At 38.4% G+C, this 24,025-nt stretch overlaps 1 protein-coding gene across 1 annotated transcript; it reads left to right on the top strand.

The window, feature by feature from the left end:
* Positions 1-21,447: 21,447 nt before the first annotated feature.
* LOC132624397 (uncharacterized) lies at positions 21,448-22,105 on the top strand. Its single transcript, XM_060339183.1, has one exon. It carries the CDS (start codon positions 21,448-21,450, stop codon positions 22,054-22,056), a length of 609 nt encoding a protein of 202 aa, XP_060195166.1. The 3' UTR covers positions 22,057-22,105.
* The last annotated feature ends 1,920 nt before the right edge of the window (positions 22,106-24,025 follow it).

Here is a 24,025-nt window from a genome sequence, read left to right as displayed (position 1 = left end):
AAGCATAGGCCGGCCGCCGGCCCCCAACTTTGATGTAAAGACCAAACGATCATAATGAATCGTGTCCCATTTAGTGTTTGCTATGGCAAAGGTACAAGGAATGAAAATTCTCCTATATTTACGAACACTTGTAATACAAAAGTCATTACTGTTGCACCCTATTTTAACCGAAGGCTAAACAAAGCACAACTTATGGAGCTCTGAAATAATTAATTATGTACAGAGTCGCCACCTAGCATTTAAGGTATACTAGGGTACCTATAAATTATTAATATATGCAGCTTAACATGGTCTACGAAAATAAGTGAGATTCTAGGTAAGGGTTCAAATTATTCCGAAGGGAAGGTGTTAGGCATCCTTCAGAATCCACAAATGTGGTTCCCGGCTGGACCAATATAACTATACGAGGGATGTGTAAAAGGCTTGATTATTATTTACAAAAATTAATAGAATTTAGACTAAGAATAACTAACATGAATGTTTATGTAGTAAAAGGTGTAAGTATTTACATATGTATAAAAATACGTATTACGTGATAATCTACAAGTAAATAAAGTGTGCAATTACAGTGACTAAAAATTTTAGCTTTAAATGAATATATTATAAACATATTTACTTAACAATGAACGATTTGCTTTTGAATGAAAAAAAAAAAAACAGATTTAAACATATGTGATATAAACAATTATTTAAAAAGGTTATCTACAACTTAAGAGCTTGAGTATGTGAAAAGGTGTAAGGAATGGACATGAAATTATTCTGCACGCAAGGTGTGTTAACTAATTTAACTAGCTAAGTATGTACACCTAATCAATTAATTATGAGAGTACATTTTAAAACCTAAATATTGAGGCAAATCACCCTATTTATTTACTTAAGTGTGCTAAGCTACTAAATTAAAACTCTAGCGAAACATGATAACTATAAGAATATTAACTACAAAAATAATAACTGTCTAATATTAATTTATCTAAAACACATAAAATTTAAATCACCTAAGCAGATCATAAATAAATACCACTAGCCTACACCCTAAAAAGTAAAGTTTCACTATACTTTATGCTTGCATAATTTAAGAATGTAAAAAATATATATATATATAAACAAAGAATTTAAGAAGCTATTTGAACTTCTTTTGAGTGCCATCTCCCAAAAAATAACTTCAGATACCTGCATGAGACTTAATAAAAATGTTAGTAAGAAAATAAATAATTATCGGATGAATTTAAAATAATGAATAAATTTAAAATAAAAATCCGTCTTTGTACATGGAAGGCCTTAGAAATCGACGGAAATTTCTTCATTGGCCATATGTAGTATGTGTTCAAATCAGTAGAATTTCTATCAAGTGTAGAAATCTATCCTTTTAAGGAAACATAGTAGCAATTGCTGCTTTGCTTTCATCAGATATGGCACGTTTTCCTTATGAATAAGAGCAACAGCTTGCCAAATGTATAACAGCAGCTCAATTCCTTTCTAAAGTATAGCATTGTTCTTATCAAAGTGAAACATCTTAAAAGGCAGTAATATTTCAGCCAAATAAAAAAAAAGCAACAACAACTGATTCTCAATATATATACATATATATGACGTATTCCAGTAAAAGCACGGGACAGTGTGCAAAAAATTAGTTCACAAAACAAAAATCAGCAAACACATAAATATACGAAACTATAGAAAGAAAAGCATTTATCGACATTTACGGAGGTCACATGAGTTTTTTTTGTTCATCGGAGAAATCTTAAAACACAAGAACATAGTAAACGTTAGCGGGGAAAGGGAGATGGAGTGAGCAGTGGTGTTGTGGTAGTGTGGACTGGTTGCTGGTTCGCTCATAATGGTTGTTCGCCGATGACGTGTGGTGGTCAGAAAACGGAGGAAAAGAGTAGAAAAATAGTGAAGGGCGGCATGGTTGCTGGCTGGTTGCTTCCGTCCACCGGAGCTGTGAAGAAGATGAAAGGGCTACTGGTTGGTTTTGTTTTCATTTTTTGAAGCTTGAAGAACAAGGGAAAGGAGACGGGAGCAGCGACTGGTGGGTGGTGGCTGTTGCTGGCTGCTCGTCGGTGAAGGAGAGAAATAAAAAAGAAAGGAAAGAGGAGAAGGCTGGCGGAGGGAGTAGAGGGAGACGAAGAAGGAGGTGCGGGGTTGTTTGGGGTGCGTCGCCGGAGCTTCGATGGCGGCGGCGGCGTGTAAAAAAAAATATGAGAGGAGGGAAAATGTTTAGGGTTTCTTTTGTTGGAATAGAGAGCCCCAAAAATCTGAAAATTAAGTGTGGTGTATGTGTGTAAATATACATAGAAGATAAATACCCCCTCCCTTTTCTTATAATGCAAAATGGCCCCTGTTTTGTCCAAAGAATAGAAGATTGCACCCTTTTGTCTCCTCAATGCTTACCTTAATCCCTTTTTTAAAAAAAAATGATGAAACCTTGACTTGATCCGATTTTACTCTGCGTTAAAAAATTAATTACTCCGATTTTCTCTGCACTGTCAGACTGTACTAAAATATAGTTAATTAATACATGTATAAATAATAACGCAAGTATAAAATATAAACACTAATGTCTATGATATGAAAATGTATTGCTATAAAATTAAGAAACAATTATTAATTGCAAAAAAAATGGTAGTATTACGCTGCACATGTGCAAAATAATGATTCTTGAAAAATGACAATAAATTGAGAAAATTCCTAAAATAAGGGTAATCATCAATAAATTGTTGAAAAAATGTAAAAATGTGTAAAAAATGTATTTCGTGCTCTTTAACGAATCAGGGCCCCCCAAAACGTTAATTTTAAGCACGTCGAGCCAAAATTAGGTGTCAACAATTACAATAACCAATATTTTGGCAGTGCTCAAGTTGTACGCCCAAAAAACTGGGCGAAGTGAGGTCATCTCAAATCGGCCTTAAAGATAAGTCCCACGGGCAGAATTAATCAACGACCACGGATCATCTTGTCCGAAATTCGGACCAATAGTTCAAGGCAGAATAAAAACAAGCAATCAAACGAAGACACAAGAGAAGTGTAACTTTCGTATACGCAAAGGATACTTTTATAAAGAGTACATTTACATCAAAAAATAAAAAAGATCTTAGGCTACTCAGCACGACTAGAGTCAGAATAATCGGACTCGGTTCGTTCGGAGTCATCCGAGTCGGACCCAAGGGCACGGTTGGCCTCCTCCTCCATCTCCTTGGCCTGGGTAATCAGGGCCGGAAGATCGGATAATCCGCGATCGGCTTCTTCAAGGGTAAGCCGCCGAGACTTCCACTTCTCATACTCGGCAACAATGGCAGTATAGGCCTCGGCCGTCTCAACGCCTTTCCAGGCTTCTTCCAAGTCGGCCTCAACCTTAGCCAACTTAGCCTCTAGCTCAGCTCGGCCTGCCACAGCGATAGTCCTCATGTGGACAGCAGCTTCTAGCTCGGCCTTAAGAACGTCGTTGGCACTCACCGCCTCCTCCAGCTCGGCTTTTAAACCCTCACTCATCCGAGACCGCTCCTCGGCCTTCTCTTCGAAAACTTTCATGTGCTTTTCGTACAGGGCGGTATCAGATTCCAGTTGCCGATTCCTCTCGGCCAAAATAGTCGCATCGGCTTTCACCAAGTCAAGTTCCCCTCGGAGTTGAGAGACAGTGGTCTCCAACTCGTCCAGTCTTGACGAAAACTGAGCTTTGTCTCGGCTGAGGCAAATCTTATCAGCCTCGAGGCTTCAGTTGTAATCAGTCATGGCGGCCAACTCATTTTTTAAACGACGACTTTCGTCCTTAGCCGCATCGAGTTCGGGACGAAGGTTGGCGAGAATGGCGGCCTGGCTCAACTCTTCCTCTTTCTCTCGAAGGAGGTGTTTGTATTTCTCCGTTTCTCGGCCCTGGGCGTCTAGTTGGCCTCGGAGATCATCCATCTCGTGTTGGGCACGGATGAAGGCTTCGTTCACCAGTACTACACTCTGCAAGGAAAGCAAACATAAGGAATCAAAACCAAAATGAGCGCAAAATCTGATTGATATACAAAGATGGCTGTAAGTTCTACCCGGTTGCCCGCGTGCATGCCTTCGTTCATGAGGCATTGCCAAGTGACCCCGGTCATTTTGCGCTTATCCGAGTCGGAAACAAAAGGACGCAAATAACTTGCCACTCCTACCGGACGGGATAGAAAGCCACAATCCTCGGGGACGGTAACTACGACCGATCTGGTCCTTCTCGGCTCAACGCTCGGGGCTGGGAAGATGGTCACCAGGTTATCCCTAGAGCCAGATTCTGACTGTCGGTTGGCCGACCTCGTGACCGGAGGAATTGGAAGATGACCAAAACCCGCAGCTTCACCGGTAGCCGGAGGAGTGGCTGAAAACATATCGTCGAAGTCTGCAACCCTCGGGGCAGGGGTAGACGAACTTGGTATAGACTCAATATTCCTGGCGAGGGCCGGGGGCTCGGAAGTAGAAACCGGTTCGTGACCGGGCGATGGACGAGCCTGAGTAGGGGCTTCGGTCTCCGGAACTGGAACGGTCCCTTGATCGGTTGCAGCAACCGCCGTTTCCCCGGCTCCTTTTCTCCTTTGCAGGGGAGTATCTTCCGAAGAAGTTTCACCTGAAATGTCGACGAAGTCAACCGACCGAAGAGGGGCCGGGGAAAGGATTTCTTCCGCGCTTGAAAGAAGAGCGGGAATTAAGATACCTTCATTCATAGAAGGCAAGGGTGGTTCGGAGGCAGCCTCCTCGGGTACTGGGGCCGCTAACGGTGCCGGGTCTACCCTCCGAACAATGATGTCAGACTCCACCTCCTCCCTCGGTGGCCGGGCTACACTCCTTGCTTTCTTTCGTTTGGACGGTTGGCCCTTTTCGGGGGGTCGTTTCCTTTTGGCGGCTTCGGCGAGAACGCGAGCGGAACCCGCCATGTCAAACGCAGACGCCGGTGCAGGGGAAGCAGCCCCCGACTCCGATCTAGATGCCACCGAACCCTTCGGCAAGCCTGAATGACAAAAGCATAGGCAGGTTAAGGAAATTGACGGCCTCGAATGGCTAAGGAGGCAACGAGATCAAAGGGAAGCCAAATATTACCATGATTTTGAGAGATCCATCGACCGCGTGATAAGTGGGCCCAAGTCCGGTCCTCATAGGGAAGCTGGTTGAGGAGCGCCGTGACCCACTCAGTCAGATCTCGAATAACCGGGGGAACAAATCCGTTTGCTGTAAAGTAGGGAAAGGGTGGTGAGAAAACAATACCGTTACCAACTAAACATATGATGACGATTACTCAAAGGATCGAACTTACGTTTGTCGTTCCATTTCTCCGGAAAGGGTTGATGGGAGTCCGGGATTATGTCCTCGGATTTTACTCGGACGTAGCGTTCCAACCACCCCCTGTCCCGATCTTCGTCCATCTTCGAGAAGAGCGGGTTCCGGCTGCGCTTGGTTAATCTTATGACACCACCCCGGAATATCCTCGGGGAATACAAGCGTATTAGGTGGCCCAATGAGAATTCCTTCTCAGCCCTGATGGCCAGCAACCGGAGGCAGGCAACGACCCTCCAAACAGTTGGGCCGATCTGAGCCAAAGTTACGCCATAAGTCCGGCACATATCCAGTATGACCGGATCAACCGGGGGATCGAGCTTAAGGGTGAAGGGGTAAGTGTACACGTACAAAAACCCCTCCCGGTGGTCGGTTATGGATTCATCCGGCCCGGGTACGAAAACCCTTACCGGGCGTGTGTCCCACCCGCAGTCTGTCCGGACTGTGTCGAGCCTGTCCTCAGTTATAGAGGAAGGATATCGCCTCACGTCGTATCCCCGGTCTGAAACGACGGAGGGTTTTTCTACCTCCAGGTCTTTGTTGAAGTTAAATTTTGCCGGTATAATATCCGAGGCCGCAGTTTCGGGGTTACCCTTTTGTTTGACCGGGGATACGGCCTCGGCCCTCGGGGACGAGATTGAAGGAATGTCTGTAGAAGTGGTTTCAGACATAATTGAAAGAAAAGGAGGAAAGTAGGGAATGGCGTGAAGGAAACGAAGGAAGTGACGATTTGAAGAAGCAAAGAAGCAATTGACGAGAGTAGTGACAAAGCTAATTCCCTTTCCTTTCTTTTTTTTGTATTGGTAAGAGAAGGTTTGGCAACGAAGTTGTGAACGGAAAGGATGGTTGTTGACGCACAGAAGGAAGAAGAAAAGGGAGAGCAAACGAGAAAAGTGAAAAATGAGGAAAGGAGGGGCTTTTTATAGGCGTAAGGGAGGAACGGTTATCGAGGGCGGCCAATCGAGGATTGCCACGTGTTGCGACATTAATGCGAAACGACGTGTAAAAGGCGGTTGACAGGAACGAACAAACCAGAATTGGACACGTGGGCGGCAAAAAGGAAGACGAAACGGAGCCGTTCCCGCCAAAATAAAGTGATAATAATTGGCCGACCTGGTGGCCGGATGTACGATTCATTCACTTCCCATCACTCCGATAGATCGTTGGTCCGGGAAGCGCGGGGCTATCTGTATACGGTGAAAACCGGATGAGGGCCAATCCGGGGTAACCGTGGCTCGGAGGAGGAAAAGGAAGGAAAGTTCGTGTATAAGCATCGGGTTTCCGGATAAGCATTCGGATCAAAGCCGAGCGGAAGCATCATCGGTCCCAGTTTTTAAGCCACCGAAGGTTCGGATCTCTTTCCGGGGGGTTACCGCCGGAAGTCTGGTACCCGTGAGTCCGTTGGTCCGTTATGACCGTTACTGGGGCGCAGCAGTGGTGTCACATCACGGTCGGCTACCAACTATGCGTGTGTCAGACGGCGCCGTCAGTCAGATCCCATCACATCCATACAGGGGCTGTCCTTTTATTATTATTTTATTACTTCACCCATGGGTTCATCACTATAAATAGGGCATTCCCTCCTCACTTTGGGGGTTGGTTGATCTTTTATTCAAAAGAACACTTGTAACACAATACATATATATATACAGTTCTAGCAATCTCAATATTGATATTTTCCATAGTAAGTTTGTCATCTATATCATATTTTTTCAATCAAATTGGCCATACGCGGAGTCATCTGTCACTTGCGCTCCTTGCACGTTTATCAATAAGCATTCTCATCCACGGTTTGTAATAAACATTGGGACTCAAGCACATATCCTATACTCACACACAAATTCAATTGATTACCGAATCCGGGGTAAACAGAATGCTCCCTCCACTTTCCAGGCTTTGATGAATGACATATTCCGACCTTATCTCCGCAAGTTCGTTTTGGTTTTCTTTGACGATATCTTGGTCTATAGTCCGAGTTGGGAGCTACATTTGGAGCATCTTTCTCAGGTGTTGTTGCTACTTTGTCGCCACCAGCTTGTGGCTAAACTGTCCAAGTGTGTCTTTGGCCAATCTCATGTCGATTACTTGGGGCACGTTCTATCACCACAGGGACTTTCGGTAGATCCGGACAAGGTGCTTGCAATTCAACAATGGACGTCTCCTCGAAATTTGAAGGAACTCCGAAGCTTTCTTGGTTTGGCCGGCTACTATAGGTGTTTTATTCGTCATTATGCTCAAGTGTCCAGCCCCCTCACAGATTTGTTACGAAAGGACTCCTTTACGTGGAACTCTACGACCCAAGCTGCTTTTGACAAATTAAAGGGCCTGTTGAGCTCCGCCCCTGTTCTTGTGTTACCTGATTTTTTCCAGCCCTTCCAGATTGAAACAGACGCTTCCGGTACCGGTATTGGTGCTGTTTTAACGCAAGCTGGACATCCCATTGCCTTTTATAGTCAAAAGTTGTGCCCTCGCATGCAGAAGGCCTCGACTTACCACCGGGAGATGTATGCCATCACTGAGGCAGTTAGCAAATGGCGCCAATATTTGTTAGGTCATCGCTTTACCATCTTGATAGATACAAACACTCAAGAACTTGACAGAGCAGGTCAGTCAAACTCCGGAACAACAGCGTTGGCTTTGTAAGCTTGTGGGCTATGATTTTAATATTCTCTATCGCCCTGGCCGTCAAAATTTAGCAGCCGACGCTCTATCCTGCACTCCTACGGCTTCCTTCCTAGCTTTATCTACTCGGACCTTTGATTTTATCACCGAGCTTCGCGAGGCTAATCTGTCCCATCCCGAGTTATTAGACTGGTAGGCTGCTTTGCAGCAAGGTTTAACTGATGCTGCTGCATTTTATTTTCGTAACGGTTTACTGTTCTACAAGAACCGGTTGGTGCTTCCTTCTGATTCTCCTCTTCGACTGCAATTACTCCATGAGTTTCACTCAACATTGGTGGGTGGTCATGCTTGGGAAACCGGAACCTTTCATCGGTTGTCTTCGAATTTCTTTTGGAAAGGGATGAGAAAGGATATCAAGAACTATGTAGCTTCTTGCCAAGTTTGTCAACAGATGAAGGATTCTTCTCGATTACCTGCGGGCTTGTTGCAGCCCCTTCCAATTCCGGATATGGTCTTTGAGGAAGCGGCCATGGACTTTGTTACTTGCTTGCCTTCCTCAAAGGGCAAGGCGACTATTATGATGGTTATTGACCGCTTGACCAAATATGGGCACTTTGTGGCTTTGCCTTCTAGTTTTTCTGCACAATCTGTGGCGGTGGCTTTTGTCAGCCATGTCTTGAAGCTACATGGTGCCCTTCGAGTGATTATTTCTGATAGAGACCCAAGGTTCCTACATTCCTTTTGGAAGGAAAGACAGAGACTTCAGGGGACTACTTTGGCTACGAGTACTGCTTATCACCGTCAAACCGACGGCCAATCTGAAGCTTTAAACAAATGTGTTGAAATGTATCTTCGTTGCTTTGTTGCAGATACACCATATGATTGGGTATCTATGTTGCCATGGGCGGAATTTTGGTACAATACTTCCTATCAATCCGCAGCTGGTATGACCCTATTTCAGGCACTTTACGGTAGAGAACCTCCTGCTATGATTCGTTACGTCCTTGGTGGCAGCTCGGATGATTTGGTGGATCAATACATGACCCGCCGAGACGAAGTGTTGGGCATTCTATAGTTTAACTTGCAGAAGGCACAAGTTAGGATGAAAGAGGTCGCTGATCGGAAAAGGAGAGATGATCACTTCTCTGAGGGAGACTGGGTCTTTGTTAAATTAAAACCTGACAGACAGACCTCAGTTAGGCAGCAACTTCATCACAAATTGGGTCGTCGTTTCTTTGGACCTTTCCAGGTACTAAAGCGAGTCGGTCAGGTTGCTTATAAACTGGAACTGCCAGCAAGTGCACGAATTCACCCAGTGTTTCATATTTCTATGCTTAAGAGATGCATTGGCAGGCCTAAAAATCAGATTACTCCTCTACAGTTGCTTGATAATTCAACAAACCTTGAGGACAAGGTTCCTTTTGCAGAGGATGGTAATGTTACGAATGACACGCCAACTTCCCGTTCAGTTGAAAAGGCCACAGTGGCTGATGAAAAAGGATATCCTAGGTGGCACGAGGAAAAATTCTAGGATACGTGTAGCTAATAGAATGTTGAGGGATTATTCGTGGGACCCCCGGAATAGTCGGTTATAGATCAGATTGTACGTGAGTATAAGGAACAGGAGTTGGGGACAATTAGGGGTATGCAAAAATGTATTAACTGCCTTCTTCCACTATCTGCTTCTTCCTTCTCTCTTTCTCTATTCCTTTTCCCCTCTTCTTCTTCTTCTGGTTATCTTAAAGTAATTACAATTGTTGTATTTCCATTTCCTGAAAGCTACTGTAATCGTTCAGTGAAATATTAATAGAAGTTGTTATTGTTGTTGTTTGGTTCCTTTGTTTTGTTTTGAATTAGTAGCAGTCACAACAACTTTCTATATTTGGAAGCACTTTACGCAAAAATTTACAGCCACAAAAAATATATTGACTCATTTAGTACCACAAGTTTAAAAGTTTTTTCTTCTTTCTTAAATGCTATATCTAGTCAAATGGGTTCACATAAATTGAAACGGAAGGAGTAAAATTTTTCCTTGATACGGCCTCCAGTCAGTCCCGGTAATACACTTTTCAGTTGTTGCTTCGTTATAAATCTTGCCGGGAAAACCCGCTTGGGATAAAACCTCGTATTTATGTTCTGATCAGTAACCAATTGCTATGAAAAATCTCTCCGCAAAAAAGTGGTCCTCTCTGAACTACTCATGACTGAAAGATTTATTTAACGGGGATGATCAGTTTGTTCCCTCTCTGTATTCAAGGATTATAAGTTCTTCTCCATTCCCTTTCATGTAGCTATACATCAGGATTACATTAATTAGTCTTTTGAGTAAAGGATGAAAACCACATCTTGTGTACGTTTATGGTCTTTACCTTTCTATATTTAAAAATAGTTTAACAAAATTCTTTTTATTTTTACTCTTAATGAGACAATTTGTAGCTACATATATAAATCCTAGGCTTAAGTGTGCGTGCGTTGCACGTGTGTATTGTGTGAATCAATAAATAATTTATATAAAAAGAACATATTTTCATTAAAATAAATGGAATTTGCTGAACGATGAGAATAAATATTATTATATTGATATAATTGTTGAATTCAATATTTGCCGAACATGCAAAGAATGTGAATTTAGTTAAATTAATTATATATTATTTGTAACTATAGATATTTTAGTATATTAGAGACAAATATATTATATTGATGTATCTCACATAATATCTCTTTATAACGACGTTCTTAGTGTATATTACATTCCCTTATATTGTTTTAAAGTTACTATGTCATGATGTAAACTTTTTGAAAGTGTAACATATAGTTTTCCATGTGAAAATATCATGTTGTAGCATATATTACGCAACATTAAATATGCTATATTCATTATCATTGCAATCATAAACACGTTAAAGTCATGATCCAAATTACGATCGTGCGGGCACCTACCTTATTTTCACTTGATAGGCGAACCCTTACCAACTAACCCCTCCGTAAAGCTGTTTTGAAAAACAAATGCAACCAACACTAGTAAATAAAATAAACAATACGAAGACATTCTTTAGGTAATTAGAACAATTCAATTTTCCCAAGGATCTAGTCTAGACCGGTATAACAGCTTCTAAATTATAGAGATATAACACAATTAAAAAGACATAGCTTCCGCCTTCGGAATGAGATGTACAGAAGCTGTAGAAAGATATCTGTCACCGCAACTAAGGAAACCTTCAAGCAACAACCTGAAACACATCTACACCCAAAGGATGTAGCAAGAGTAGTATCAGTACACCACACCACACGTACTGGTAAGCATCATAGGTCGACTAAGATTAGTTCACGCAACACGATATAAAATCAAATAGAATAAATAGATGAGTATCGTCGTAACACCTTTTTACATCCTACTCATGCTTAAACTGTTCTAACATAAACATGCGTGTATGCCATTACCATGTCAACGCAACACTAGGAAGTAAAGACCAACAAACAACAATAGTTACATTCAAGACGACCCTTACTTTAACATACTCGTAATTTGACGATTAGACTCAATCAACACGCAACCCACAATGGACACCAAACTCAAACCATTATCAAGTATCAAGTAAGAACAAGTAAAGCAATGCAATCAATGATAGTAAATCAACATACTCCAACCCACTTAGCCACGCTATTGGGGTCAACTCAATCCACCTTCCTTTATTTATCAACGGATTATGAGGTTACTTGTAAACGCCTCATCTCCACAATCATGAGAAAATCAATTGTACTTACCAAGATGAACCATGGCTATATGTTATACAACTGAAATCAGTTCTGCCACCGTTTCAAAGATGAACACACAAGTATAATGCAATCAATGTTAACATCATATCCATACACACATGCTAAATGGTAATGTTTTCTCAAGTAGTCGTGACCTGCAGGGGACCCATGGTGTCTATATACCACTCGCTCCGGAACTAACCTCGGATCACGAGCCCTTAACTAGGTCATATTCTCACCCCTGTCAAATGTGCCTTTCTCATCACGATGTATCTCCGTTTCACAATCAATTAGAAATGTGAACAATTAATGCATCAGTATCAAAGAACATCAGTCACCATGCCACAAGTCATATCAACACTCAAGAAATCAACCCCCTAACAATGTGAAAGCTCCACGAGGATACATACAATAAGAATACACATCATCATACAACAGTCATGCCAAGACTCAGACTCGACTCATCAATAACACAAGTAAGGAATCACTCCTAATCAACAAGAAAGTAAATACTGACGATTCCCGCATGCTTCGTACATAGAATAATGAAAACATGAATACTCAATAAGGACACCTACAATTTTAGCAATAGGTCGTCACCCATGGTGCAACAAAACTCTATTATGGCTAACTCGGTAATTGAAAACTCTATTATGGCTAACTCGGTAATTGCACATACCCAACCATGCTAACTAGATCAATAACCAAACCATATTCACTACTTTGCTTCTCTTTTTGGGTCTATCAACTACGCATCTTGGTTCACTTATTCACTTAAAGGCACGATGTCCACAGAATCAGCATTTTTCTTAATCTAAACAATATTCAACTGAACTCCTTGTCCGAAGGCCTAATCATGCTTTCTCCCGTCAATTTTATAGCATATATACGATTTACTAATCAAAGTCTAACCCAAGTAAACCATAACCTACCTCGTTGCTGAGTAGCTATCACAAAAGTTCATGGAATATCCACCATCCGGTCTTTGAGCCGGAAGCCGTGATAGAGAAATCTTTAAGGAAGATAATGTGAAGGATGTTTGGAGGGTCAAGTGTTTTACTCTGGGAATACCCTAATAACGGCTTTGAAAAGGAGCTTTGTGGACATGAGGGTTAAATCCTGAAATAAAGTCACTAAACACGGCAATTGGTCCGTATATACCGCTGCAGCGAACTGCTCGTCCGTTACAGCGGGCTCGCTATGACGGTCGTCTATCCTCTATAGCGAAGACGTCTCCACCAGACCCACAACTCTTTAACTCTCATCTAATTCAACTACGAGTAAATATTACACTTAAACTCCCCTGTGGAACAATCTTATGACGATACACTTGGTTTTCGTACACGGGCTGCGGAGGGTCCAATAACGACCAGGCGGGTCGTTACATTAAAAATTATTTTTAATCAATTCCTTCATTTTTTATCTAAAGTTTATGATATTATGTATTTACAATTACATAATTGTTTATAGCTTAATTTATTTCTAAAGTTAATGTTACCATGTTAGTGTTTTCTTCGTCGTCATTACCATGTTGGTTCAAAATTCTAAAATTTAGTACTTAAAATTAAATCAAAACTCTTAAGAAGTTAAAAGATAACAACAAACATGCATTGCTGAATTTTAGGTAGTCAACTACCGGTAACATTTGAAGAAAAAGTCCCTAATAATTATACAATAATGTCTTTTTGCTACACTATTTTGGCCACAATGGCCAAATGGGGTAAATTCATATGACTATTTAGGTCAAATTTAATAATTTATGCTTACTTAATGTCATATCTATCTTTTCTTCTCAAAGTTTATCTTAATTTAAAATTATACAATAAAGGTTTTACATAAGTATAGCCAAATTTGGATCAAATTGGTGTGGCAATTTAGCAACTCTCATAATTATACATATACCTCAAGGGTTAGTTTTTAAGGAATAAGAAAACAACTTTAATTACCGCTTATTAAACTCCACAAACTTTTTTAATGTCTATAAAGATATATAAAAGTTTGCCAAATATTAATATAAGATAGACTTTAATTGATTTTGAACTCTCAAATATTAGGACATTCTCTATAGTTATATAAGGAGAGATATAGTGGTAAATAGAATTTTAGTTGATTTTAAAGATTTAAATATTAGAAAATTATTAAATTAAAAATTCATTCAATATGAAATTTTTAAAAAGCAAAAAAGTCTTAAGAATATTTTACGAGGGTTTCATGCTGAGAAAACTGAACCTATTTGAATTTACAAAACATGAATGGTTAAAGTTGTGGATTGTTTTGTATTAAATTAATTATGCCTATTCTATAGAGACTAGCAAACTATGTGCGTGTGGTGCACGGGACCCAAAATGACTAATTTGGTTAATCAATTTAGTTAGTCTTTATGATTCGTATATTTTGCAAAGGATACCGCGATTCTTCTTAATGAGTCTCCATATTTTTTTTCGTCTTATTTTTCCCCTTAATTTTCTCAATTGTTGTTAAAATTTGTCTTATTTTGGTTATGTCCGCCTCTTTTTGTATTTAGTAAGTTGACAATTCAAATATCCTACATGTTAAGTTTATAATCACAAGATTCAAAGAATATTTTATTATATTATACACATGTTTAATTTAGAACCACAAGATTTGAAAGTTTATCTTTATTTCTTAAACTTCATGTCTAGTCAAACGTATACATTTAAATTGAGACAGATGGAGTATATGTCAAATGAAGGAAATGAAAGGACAATTGAGACACTGCGGACCTGTGGAGACTTAAAAAGTGAACACACAAGAGGTAGAATTAATGTTCAACTTCTAAATGTAAACATGTTAGTCGCTGCTTAGAGTACAATTTTAGTTACTTTTTATACAACTCATTGTGTTCGTCCACCTTGGGCGTTTATATATAAGAAGAAGAAAAATATAGAATAGAAAAATAGACATATATTTTTAGTAATGTGGCCAAGTAATATGGGACGAAGGGAGTACTTCATTTATAATTCTTAAAGATCGTGAAAAGTCAAGTATAGACATGTGGCCAAGTAATATGGGACGAAGAGAGTACTTCATTTTTTAATTCTTAAAAAAACGTGAAAAGTCAAGTATAGTAATGTGGCCAAGTAATATGGGACGGAGGGAGTACTTCATTTATTAATTCTTAAATAACGTGAAAACTCAAAAGTGAACAAGTAAAAGTACACGGAGGAAATAAATATGTATCGGAGAATTAAAATTGAAGTGTATACATGTATACATGATAAGAGAATAAATATTCAACAAGAACGTGAAAAGTCAAAAGTGAACAAGTAAAAGTGTACGCAGGAAATAAATGTGTCAGAGAATTAAAATTGAAGTGCATACGTGTATACATGAGAAGAGAATAAATATTCAGTACTATGAATATTCCGTGGGATTTATTAATTCTTAAAAAACGTGAAAAGTTAAAAGTGAACAAGTAAAAGTCCACGGAGCAAATAAATTTGTGTAGGAGAATTAAAATTGAACTGCATATATCCATACATGAGAAGAGAATAAATATTCAGCAAGAACGTGAAAAGTCAAAAGTGAACAAGTAAAAGTGCACATAGGAAATAAATGTGTCGGAGAATTAAAATTGAAGTGCATACGTCTATACATGAGAAGGGAATAAATATTAAGTACTATGACATATGTGCACGTGGGATAAAAAAAATAGTTGGATAAAGTGTACAAGTTATATAGCTTATAATACAAGCATTTATTGCGTGTACAATTTGTAATAAGTATTTGATGCTGTGTTAGTCCTCCTTAGAGGCTTATATATAATAGAACAATGATCTATTGGGAGCATAAACCAGGTTCCTTAATAGAAAAATGATCTATTGGGAGCATAAACCAGGTTCCTGATTATTCTCTAAAATCTGGGCAGGTCCAAATTAAAATATTAACTGGGATATCAAATGGTGCAGTAGTACTTTTTAGGAAAAAGACCACTGATTATGAGTAGGGATGTTCATGGGTTGGTTTTGGGTTAAAATTAAAATTAAACTAATCTAATCGGTTTTAAAATTATTAAAACCAAATCAAACCAAATTTTAACTATTATAGAAGAGTGGATTTGGGCATGGGATAGTCGTCCACCCACTCTTCTATAATAGTTATGTTAAGTTATAGTTTTAAAAAAAAAATAAGGTGGGATCCACGTAAAGAAGTTGGAGACAATTGCAAAAAAATAAGGTGGGGTCCACGTGAAGAAGTAGAAGACAATAGCCAAAAAAAAAAATTGGACATTTAAATAATGATAATAAGTTCAGAAAATGGTAAAGGTAAGCTTAGAGAAAATTTAAAGAAGAGAAATTCAAGAAAAAAAAATAAGGATTTAAATTGAACACAAAACCGCTAAAGAAGTCATAAAACCAAAAAATTTAAAACTTATACTTTTGGGTAAGGATAAAAATGTACTAATTTTAGACACATACGTCTCACACAAATAATGAAGAATAACATCAAGAAGACGAAATATAAACGGTCAAGAAACGTATACACATATTTTCTTAAAATAATGAAGTTGGTCTATACTTAAAAATTTAAGACTACAAGAGATGCTAACGCATGAAAGCGTTTTTTAGTGGTGTTGGGTAGAAAGAGATGATGGCATGAAACTCGGTAGGAGAAGGTGTATTTCAAATCTTTCAATTGGAGAATCAAACCAGGAAAGTCATATATGGAAGAAGCGGACTAAGTAAAATAATTTATTGTATTTTCAATTAATTGAATAATAATATTTTCTATAATAAAAATTCAATAATCATATTACTAAAAGGTACTCTATCTGTCCTAATTTATGTGACATATTTGACTAGGCACGAAGTATAAAAAAAAAAAAAAATCTTTGAAACTTGTGGTCTAAAACAAGTCATAGATATTTGTGTAGATTTAAATCATTTCATTAAATGTAAAAAGGGAAGTTTCAAGTTAAATGATTTCTAAATATAAAAATATATCATTCTTTTTTAAAAAAAAAATGTGGTACTATTTTTTGTGTTGGGCCCGTGATAGCACGGGCTTTCATCATCTAGTATAATACATAATTCATCGGTTTGGTTGAAGTCGATTTGGGTCGGTTTTTCGGTTTATAAGAAGATTAACGATATTTCTCTCTTTCATGTTTTTTTCCTACAATTAGGAGAGAATTTTCTATCCTTTTCCAACTTATAATCCATTATTACCCTTTTATTGTGGTAGCTATAGTTTTTTGCATTATGGAGAAAGGGTCTTAGGATTTATGATTTAAATTAAGTGAATAAAGTTTATAAGAAATACAAAAAATAAATCTAGGTAAATCTCATATAATTGTTTCTTTGAATAAATGAGTTTGAATTCATGGATTTCTTTTTTAAAATTGGGTAAGGTATAAAGTTCATTAGCCTATTAGAGATAAAATAAACTTTTGCTTAAAAATTATATAAATTATTTAAAAGTATTTATAAAAAATAATATATTGTATATATATAATTATAAAAATTATGTATAAAAATTCTCGGTTCGGTTCGGTTTTTTCTTCGATTTGCTTTTAGTAAAACCAAAACCTAACCAAGTATTATCGATTTTTAAAAATTCAAAACCAAACCAAACCTAACCCAAGTAAATATCGGTTTATTCAATTGGTTTGGTTTTGGTTTTCGGTTTGGATAGATTTTAAATCAAACTGTGAACACCCGTAATTATGAGTGTGTTTTCCAATTTTTTCATGTTTGGTTGGTCAAAATGTCTTGGAAAACATTTCTCTACGAAAACAAGTTACTTGAAAATGAGGAAAATGACTTCCTTAATAGAAGTAGGGAAAACAAGTTCCATAAATAACATTACAAGTTCATTGTCTCCTTCCCATCCACTCAACACCCCACAACCCCTACCCCTCGACCTTCCCACACCCCGCCACCCCCAAACCCCCACTCGCCACCCCACCCCCCTAAACCACCCAAACTACCCCCAGCCCACCCCACCACCTAACTACCCCTACACCCCCACCCACCTCCACCCCACCCTACCCCACCCACCACTTGACCACCCCTTCATACCCCCACTACCACTACCTCCCTCCCTACCCCTATAATCGCTACCCCTATCACCACCTATCCCCAACCCCTACCACTCACCTCCCTACCGCCACCCCCTATCTCTCAACTTTGCAAAACTAGGCACTTTGTGAAAGTAGTAACTTTAAAAAATAGCAGTTTTACAAAAGTAGCCGTTTTTACAAAATATTACTTGCGAAAACTAGCTACTTTTAAAAAATAGTTGTTTTGAAAAAGTAATCACTTTTAGAAAATAGCCACTTTGTGAAAGTAGATACTTTTTAAAAATAGTCACTTTTTTAAAGTGGCCAATTTTCATAAATAGTCATTTTGTGAAAGTATTTACTTTTAAAAACTAACTACTTTGCAAAAGTAGTCATTTTTAGGGGAGGGGGGGTTTAGAGGTAGTGAGTTGGGGGGTGGGGGAGGTGAGAGGTAGTGAGTTGGGGGGTTAGAGGTGCGCCGTGTGTTTAGGGGTTGGATTGGATTTCCGTCAAACCAAACACTAGAAAATGTTTTCCACATTCAACCAAACACAAGACTTAGTTTTCAGTTTCCTTGTGAGCAACAGATAGTTGTGCATGTGCCTTGCTCTTCTTGGATCTTTCTTCCTAAAGATAATCAAGCACCCTGAAAGCCACCATCTTCACCCCTTCCTTTATAATCTTCTTGTTTTCTTCTGGATGGAAGGGCTTACATGCCCAACTTGTTTTCATTGCAAACGACATGACATTATATTCCTTTTTTTGTTTCTATTTTAGTTTCAAATTTATATTAGCACCTTTATTTTGGTTCATATGCGTGGCTATAGATTCACTGATAGCAGGGGCAGATCTATCAAGAGTCGTGGGAGTGTCACGCCACCCGCAAGTTTCGCCCGAAACCCTGTGTATATATATGTATATATATAGAACCTATATATAAATAATTAAAGTGGCACCCTGAGAACAAAATGACTCCTTGGTGCCAGTGGCAAAGGGCATTCCTTTCCTCCGTTGGGTCGCGGGATCGAATCCCAGCGGCTGCATTTTATTAAAAATTTAACTAGCTGCAACCTGCACAGATTGACAGCAAGTCAGCACTCAGCAACGTGACTGTGTGGACAAAACAATTCCCATTAACTTTATATTCTCTTTTCTTATTTCTATAATTGTTGCTAAATTAGTTTCAATTAACAATTATTGTTGATTAATTTAATTTATTAATATTTGAATTTTTTATTTCTTAAAATTGAAAACATAAGTTTCCCTCTCTTCTCATAAAAAATAAAAAATAAAACAAAAAAAAAAACCCTCTCTTCTCAATTCTCATCAAGATCAAATGAGGCTTGCATATTCAAAAGATTGGATAGATGCTTAGGAAATCAAGCTTTATAGAATATATACCCAAACACTGAAGTGGAGCATCTTATCAAGCAAGGGTCAGATCATTCACATTTATTGATAAGTCTCAAGCAAGATAGTAGGCCAATCAAGAAGTCTGTTAGATTTCTAAACTTCTGGGTAGAACATGAGACATTTCAGGAAGTGGTGAAGCAAAACTGGGATCCAAACTATAGTTCAGATCCTTTCTTTAACTTTCACACCAAGTTAAAAAAAGGTGAGTAAAGCACTTTCTGGACGGAGTAAGGAGACCTATGGGGACATATTCAGACAAATTGCTGCTCTGGAAGAGGTGGTGCAAATCCATGAACAGGAATTTGAGCAAAATCCAAGCAGTTTGATCGAATAGACATAGATTGCAAAGAGTACAGGCAGAGTTAATAAGATTCTATGCAATTGAAGAGAAGTTCTGGAAACAAAAGGCAGGGATGCAGTGGTTTAAAGATTGGGACAGAAATACCAAATTTTTTCATGCTCATGTTAATGGAAAAAGGAGAAGATTACAATTGAAGAAAATTCAGGATTATAGTGGGGCTTAGCTGGAAACAGAAGAGGAAACAGCACAGGAGGCAATCAGATTTTTCACAAATCAGTTTACTGAAAAACAGATACCTACTGATTTTGAGATGCTAGAACATATCCCTAAGATGATTAATGATGCACAGAATGAAGATTTGCATGATTTACCATAAGAAAGGGAAGTTAAAAAAGTTGTATTTAGGTTGAATGCTGATAGTGCTCGAGGACCTGATGAGTATACAGGCAGATTTTTCCAAGCATGCTTGGATATAATTGCAAAATACATGACCAAAATGGTAAAATCCTTCTTTTGTGGTCATGAACTACCTAGGTACATCACTTGTACCAATTTAGTATTGATCCCAAAAAAATGAGGTAAATATTTTCTCTGACTTGAGACCTATAAGTTTAAGCAATATTACCAGCAAGGTTTTCTCTAGAATAATTCATGAAAGGGTGGTAAAGTTGCAACTAAATCTCATTTTACTGAAGAACTTTTGACAAATGTTACAAATACAGATCCATTCCCAGAAGTGAATGTGATGATATTTAGTAAAGATTATAAATACAGACGTGCAATTAGTTGTAAAGTTATCACGACTCACCTCTAAAAGAGTTAGAATAAGTGAGAAAAAAAACAATCTAAATATTCTATGATTTACTCCCGAAGTAGTAAACTCAGAAATTTGCTCCCGAAGTAGCAAATTTTGATCTCTACTATTGTTTATCTCATGACACCAACAGTGTTTAACTAAAATTTATTTTATGATACCAACAGTATTTAAACAACATTGGTAGTACAAAATTAATCAAGGCTCTAGAAGAGCTAACTATATCTAGAAGATTATGGCACTAGTAGTGTCCAGACAATATGTGATTATGGAGAATAAATTAAAGGCTCCTGGAGAGCTTATATAGTATTGTTTCATTCGCTCTAGATTGTAATGTACGAAGTTGTTATGATTGAAACACAAGTTGTAGTAAACCCGAAGTTTACTAAAGTAAATGAATATCATATTGAATCTATAAATTATGGGAGGATTAAATATCTTCAAAATCATAGTGGGTATGAAATATGTATGTGAAAGATTACCCTATTCTCCAAATTGTACCATACAATAAGCATGATGAAATCACATGTCACCGTAAACCAGAAGTTTACTAAAACAAATAACACATGACATGGTAAACTTGAAGTTTACTATTATAAATAATTTTATCGATTGGCATGAGCAATTTGGCCATCCCGATTCAAAGATGATGTGCAGATTGAGTATTCATATTGAAGAACTAGAAGATTCTTCAAGAATTTATTGTGTTGCTTGTTCTCATGATAGTTCCCTAAATTCCCTAAATATTGGGATTGAATTTCCTAAATTCTGAAAATATATAAAAGGTGAATATGGGCCCGTTCATCTGTTATGTGATATCTTAAATAGGTGCATCGATAAGACATATACGACATTCAAAGTTGCAACAACTACAGAGGGATCAGGCTGCTAAGCCACACTATGAAAGTGTGGGAAAGGGTGGTGGAGATGAGGGTGAAGAGAGGCGTGTCTATCTCAGAGAACCAGTTCGGATTTATGCCAGGGCGCTCAACTACAGAAGATATTCATCTTGTACGGAGACTGATGGAGCAGTATAGGGAAAGGAAGAGGGACTTACACATGGTATTCATCGACCTAGAAAAGGCATATGACAAAGTGCCGAGAGAGGTTCTATGGAGATGCTTGGAGGCTAGAGGTGTACCTGTGGCGTACATTAGGGCGATAAAGGACATTTATGATGGGGCCAAGACCATGGGAGGAGACTCAGACCACTTCCCAGTAGTGATGGGGTTACACCAGGGATCAGCTCTTAGCCCATTTTTATTCTCCTTGGTGATGGATGGATTGACGCGACAAATTCAAGGTGAGGTGCCATGGTGTATGTTATTTGCGGATGACATAGTCCTGATTGACGAGTCTCGCAGCGGGATTAACGCTAAGCTGGAGGTTTGGAGACAAACTCTGGAGTCTAAAGGGTTCAAGTTGAGTAGGACCAAGACAGAGTACTTGGAGTGCAAGTTCAGTGATATAGTGCATGAGGCTGACGTGGAAGTGAAGCTTGGCACCCAGGTCATACAGAAGAAAGATAGTTTCAAGTATCTTGGGTCTATTATACAAGGAAATGGGGAGATTGATGATGACGTCACACACCGTATTGGTGCAGGGTGGATGAAATGGAGGCTTGCCTCCGGAGTGTTGTGTGACAAGAAGGTGCCACCGAAACTTAAAGGCAAGTTCTACAAAGTGGTGGTTAGACCAACTATGTTGTATGAGGCGGAGTGTTGGCCAGTCAAGAAATCTCATGTTCAGAAGATGAAAGTGGCAGAAATGAGAATGTTGCGATGGATGTGTGGGCACACTAGGAGCGATAGGATTAGGAATGAAGTCATCTGAGACAAGGTTGGAATAGCCTCAGTGGAAGACAAGATGCGGGAAGCGAGGCTGAGATGCTTTGGACATGTGATGCGGAGAGATGCAAATGCCCCAGTGAGGAGGTGCGAGAAGTTGGCCAGTGACGGTTTCAAAAGAGGTAGAGGTAGGCCGAAGAAATATTGGGGGGAAGTGATTAGACAGGACATGGCGCATTTCCTGCTTACCGAGGACATGACCTTAGATAAGAGGGTATGTAGGACTCATATTAGGGTAGAAGGCTAGTAAGTAGTCGTGTTTATCCTTTCTTACGAATAGCTATGTTGCTCTATAGTTTCTTGTCTCTTGATTTCTGCAAGTATCTGTTGGTTTATAATAACTTATTTACTTTCATTGTTTTCATTTTCATAACTGCTTTGATTTGTTTGCCCGTATCTGACCTTTCTTATTCTTTCTCTAGAGCCGAGGGTCTTCCGTAAATAGCCTCCCTACCTAAGGTGGGGGTAAGGTCTGCGTACACTCTACCCTCCCCAGACCCCACGTTGTGGGATTAACTGAGTATGTTGTTGTTGTTGTTGTTATGCATCGATAAGACAGTCACATGTGCGTTTATTGTCAACCCGCACTTTGACATATGCAAAGTTACTTGCTCAAAATAATTGAGTAGAGAGCACAATTTTCAGATTATGTAATCAAGACAATCTATCTTGATAATGCTGGTTTATATCTAAGTTGGTTTGGCATTAAATGCATCCACTAAATAGCTAAACCATTACTTAGGAGAACAAAGCTTCATGTGTTGATCTGAAATATGATATATTGTATACAACATCAGTTGTATGCTTCAGACTAATAAATTATGTTAAATTCTCCCCTCACAATTGGTTCAGGGTTAGAAACCAGATATTTCCATCTAACAATTTTTTATGTGTGGTATATGATTAATTAATCTACCATGATGCACAAAAATGGATTCCCCAAAAGAAGATGGGATATATGTTAGTTTTTCTAACATAAGGGGGAGAGAATAAGTAGCTTGGAAATATGTTGTGAATTATCATTAATATGATCCTCATTCAAAAAGTAATTCAAGTTAAATGCTAGAAGCATTTGCTGACCCAAAATTAGTTTCATATTTCAGCTGCAAAATGCTCCTATTAATATTAATGTTCCTAAAGGACAAAGTATACAACATGCATGAAGCATGGTAGATTAATCGGTTCCAAAACAAATAATCCTTAAAAAAGGTGAGGAGAAAATGATCAAAATGGTCATAATAAGGAGGCAATCTGCTCTTGAAGAGCATACGACATAACACTTCTTGAAACCTTATGAGAGGTTTAGGTACCTAAAATAATGAAAGCGATGAGATCTCAATAAGTTATATCACATTGCGAACTGATACATATGATATATCGTCGACGATATCTTTGGTACAATATAGCGCAATATTGTAAAAGATTGTAAGGATCTGAATTTTATGTCTATAGGGCATGCTAACATAGACATTATTACCAAGTGAATGCATTTGTAAGCTTCAACGTTATTGGACCTGCAGTCCAGACAACAGAAAATGTCACGCATTTAAATATTAATGGTATTGTCACTTGACAAAATTCATATGAAAATTCTTGAAGAATTTTAAATGCCTGAAGCATATATAGGTTTTAAAAGTCTGTTCATAATTCTTATATGAATTAAATCAAGCAAGGTGAATGCGATTTAATCACCTTAATTAATATTTAATGAGTAAGGGTCTATTTAACCCTACGTCTTTGTGGACATCAAAATCTGTCATATTGTTAGTGCAAGTTGATGACTTGAGAATTATTGAAACTCTTGAAGAGTTTTCAAAAGAAATAGATTATCTGCTGAAAGAAGTTGCAATGAGAAACTTGCAGAATTCTTTGGTCCTGAAGTGTCATATCTTTATGTTACAGTCATACGATGTTGTTCTACATGACAGTCAAATTATATAAAGATAATATCTATT

This window comes from Lycium barbarum, chromosome 12 (genome assembly GCF_019175385.1).
Source record: "Lycium barbarum isolate Lr01 chromosome 12, ASM1917538v2, whole genome shotgun sequence".
Lineage (NCBI taxonomy): Eukaryota > Viridiplantae > Streptophyta > Magnoliopsida > Solanales > Solanaceae > Lycium > Lycium barbarum.
The sequence above is the reverse complement of the archived record's forward strand: the minus strand, read 5'-3'. Positions and strand labels throughout refer to the sequence as shown.

Excerpts from the sequence above, each read along its gene's own strand:
- LOC132624397 (XM_060339183.1), top strand. The coding sequence starts at position 21,448 with ATGGGGTTACACCAGGGATCAGCTCTTAGCCCATTTTTATTCTCCTTG.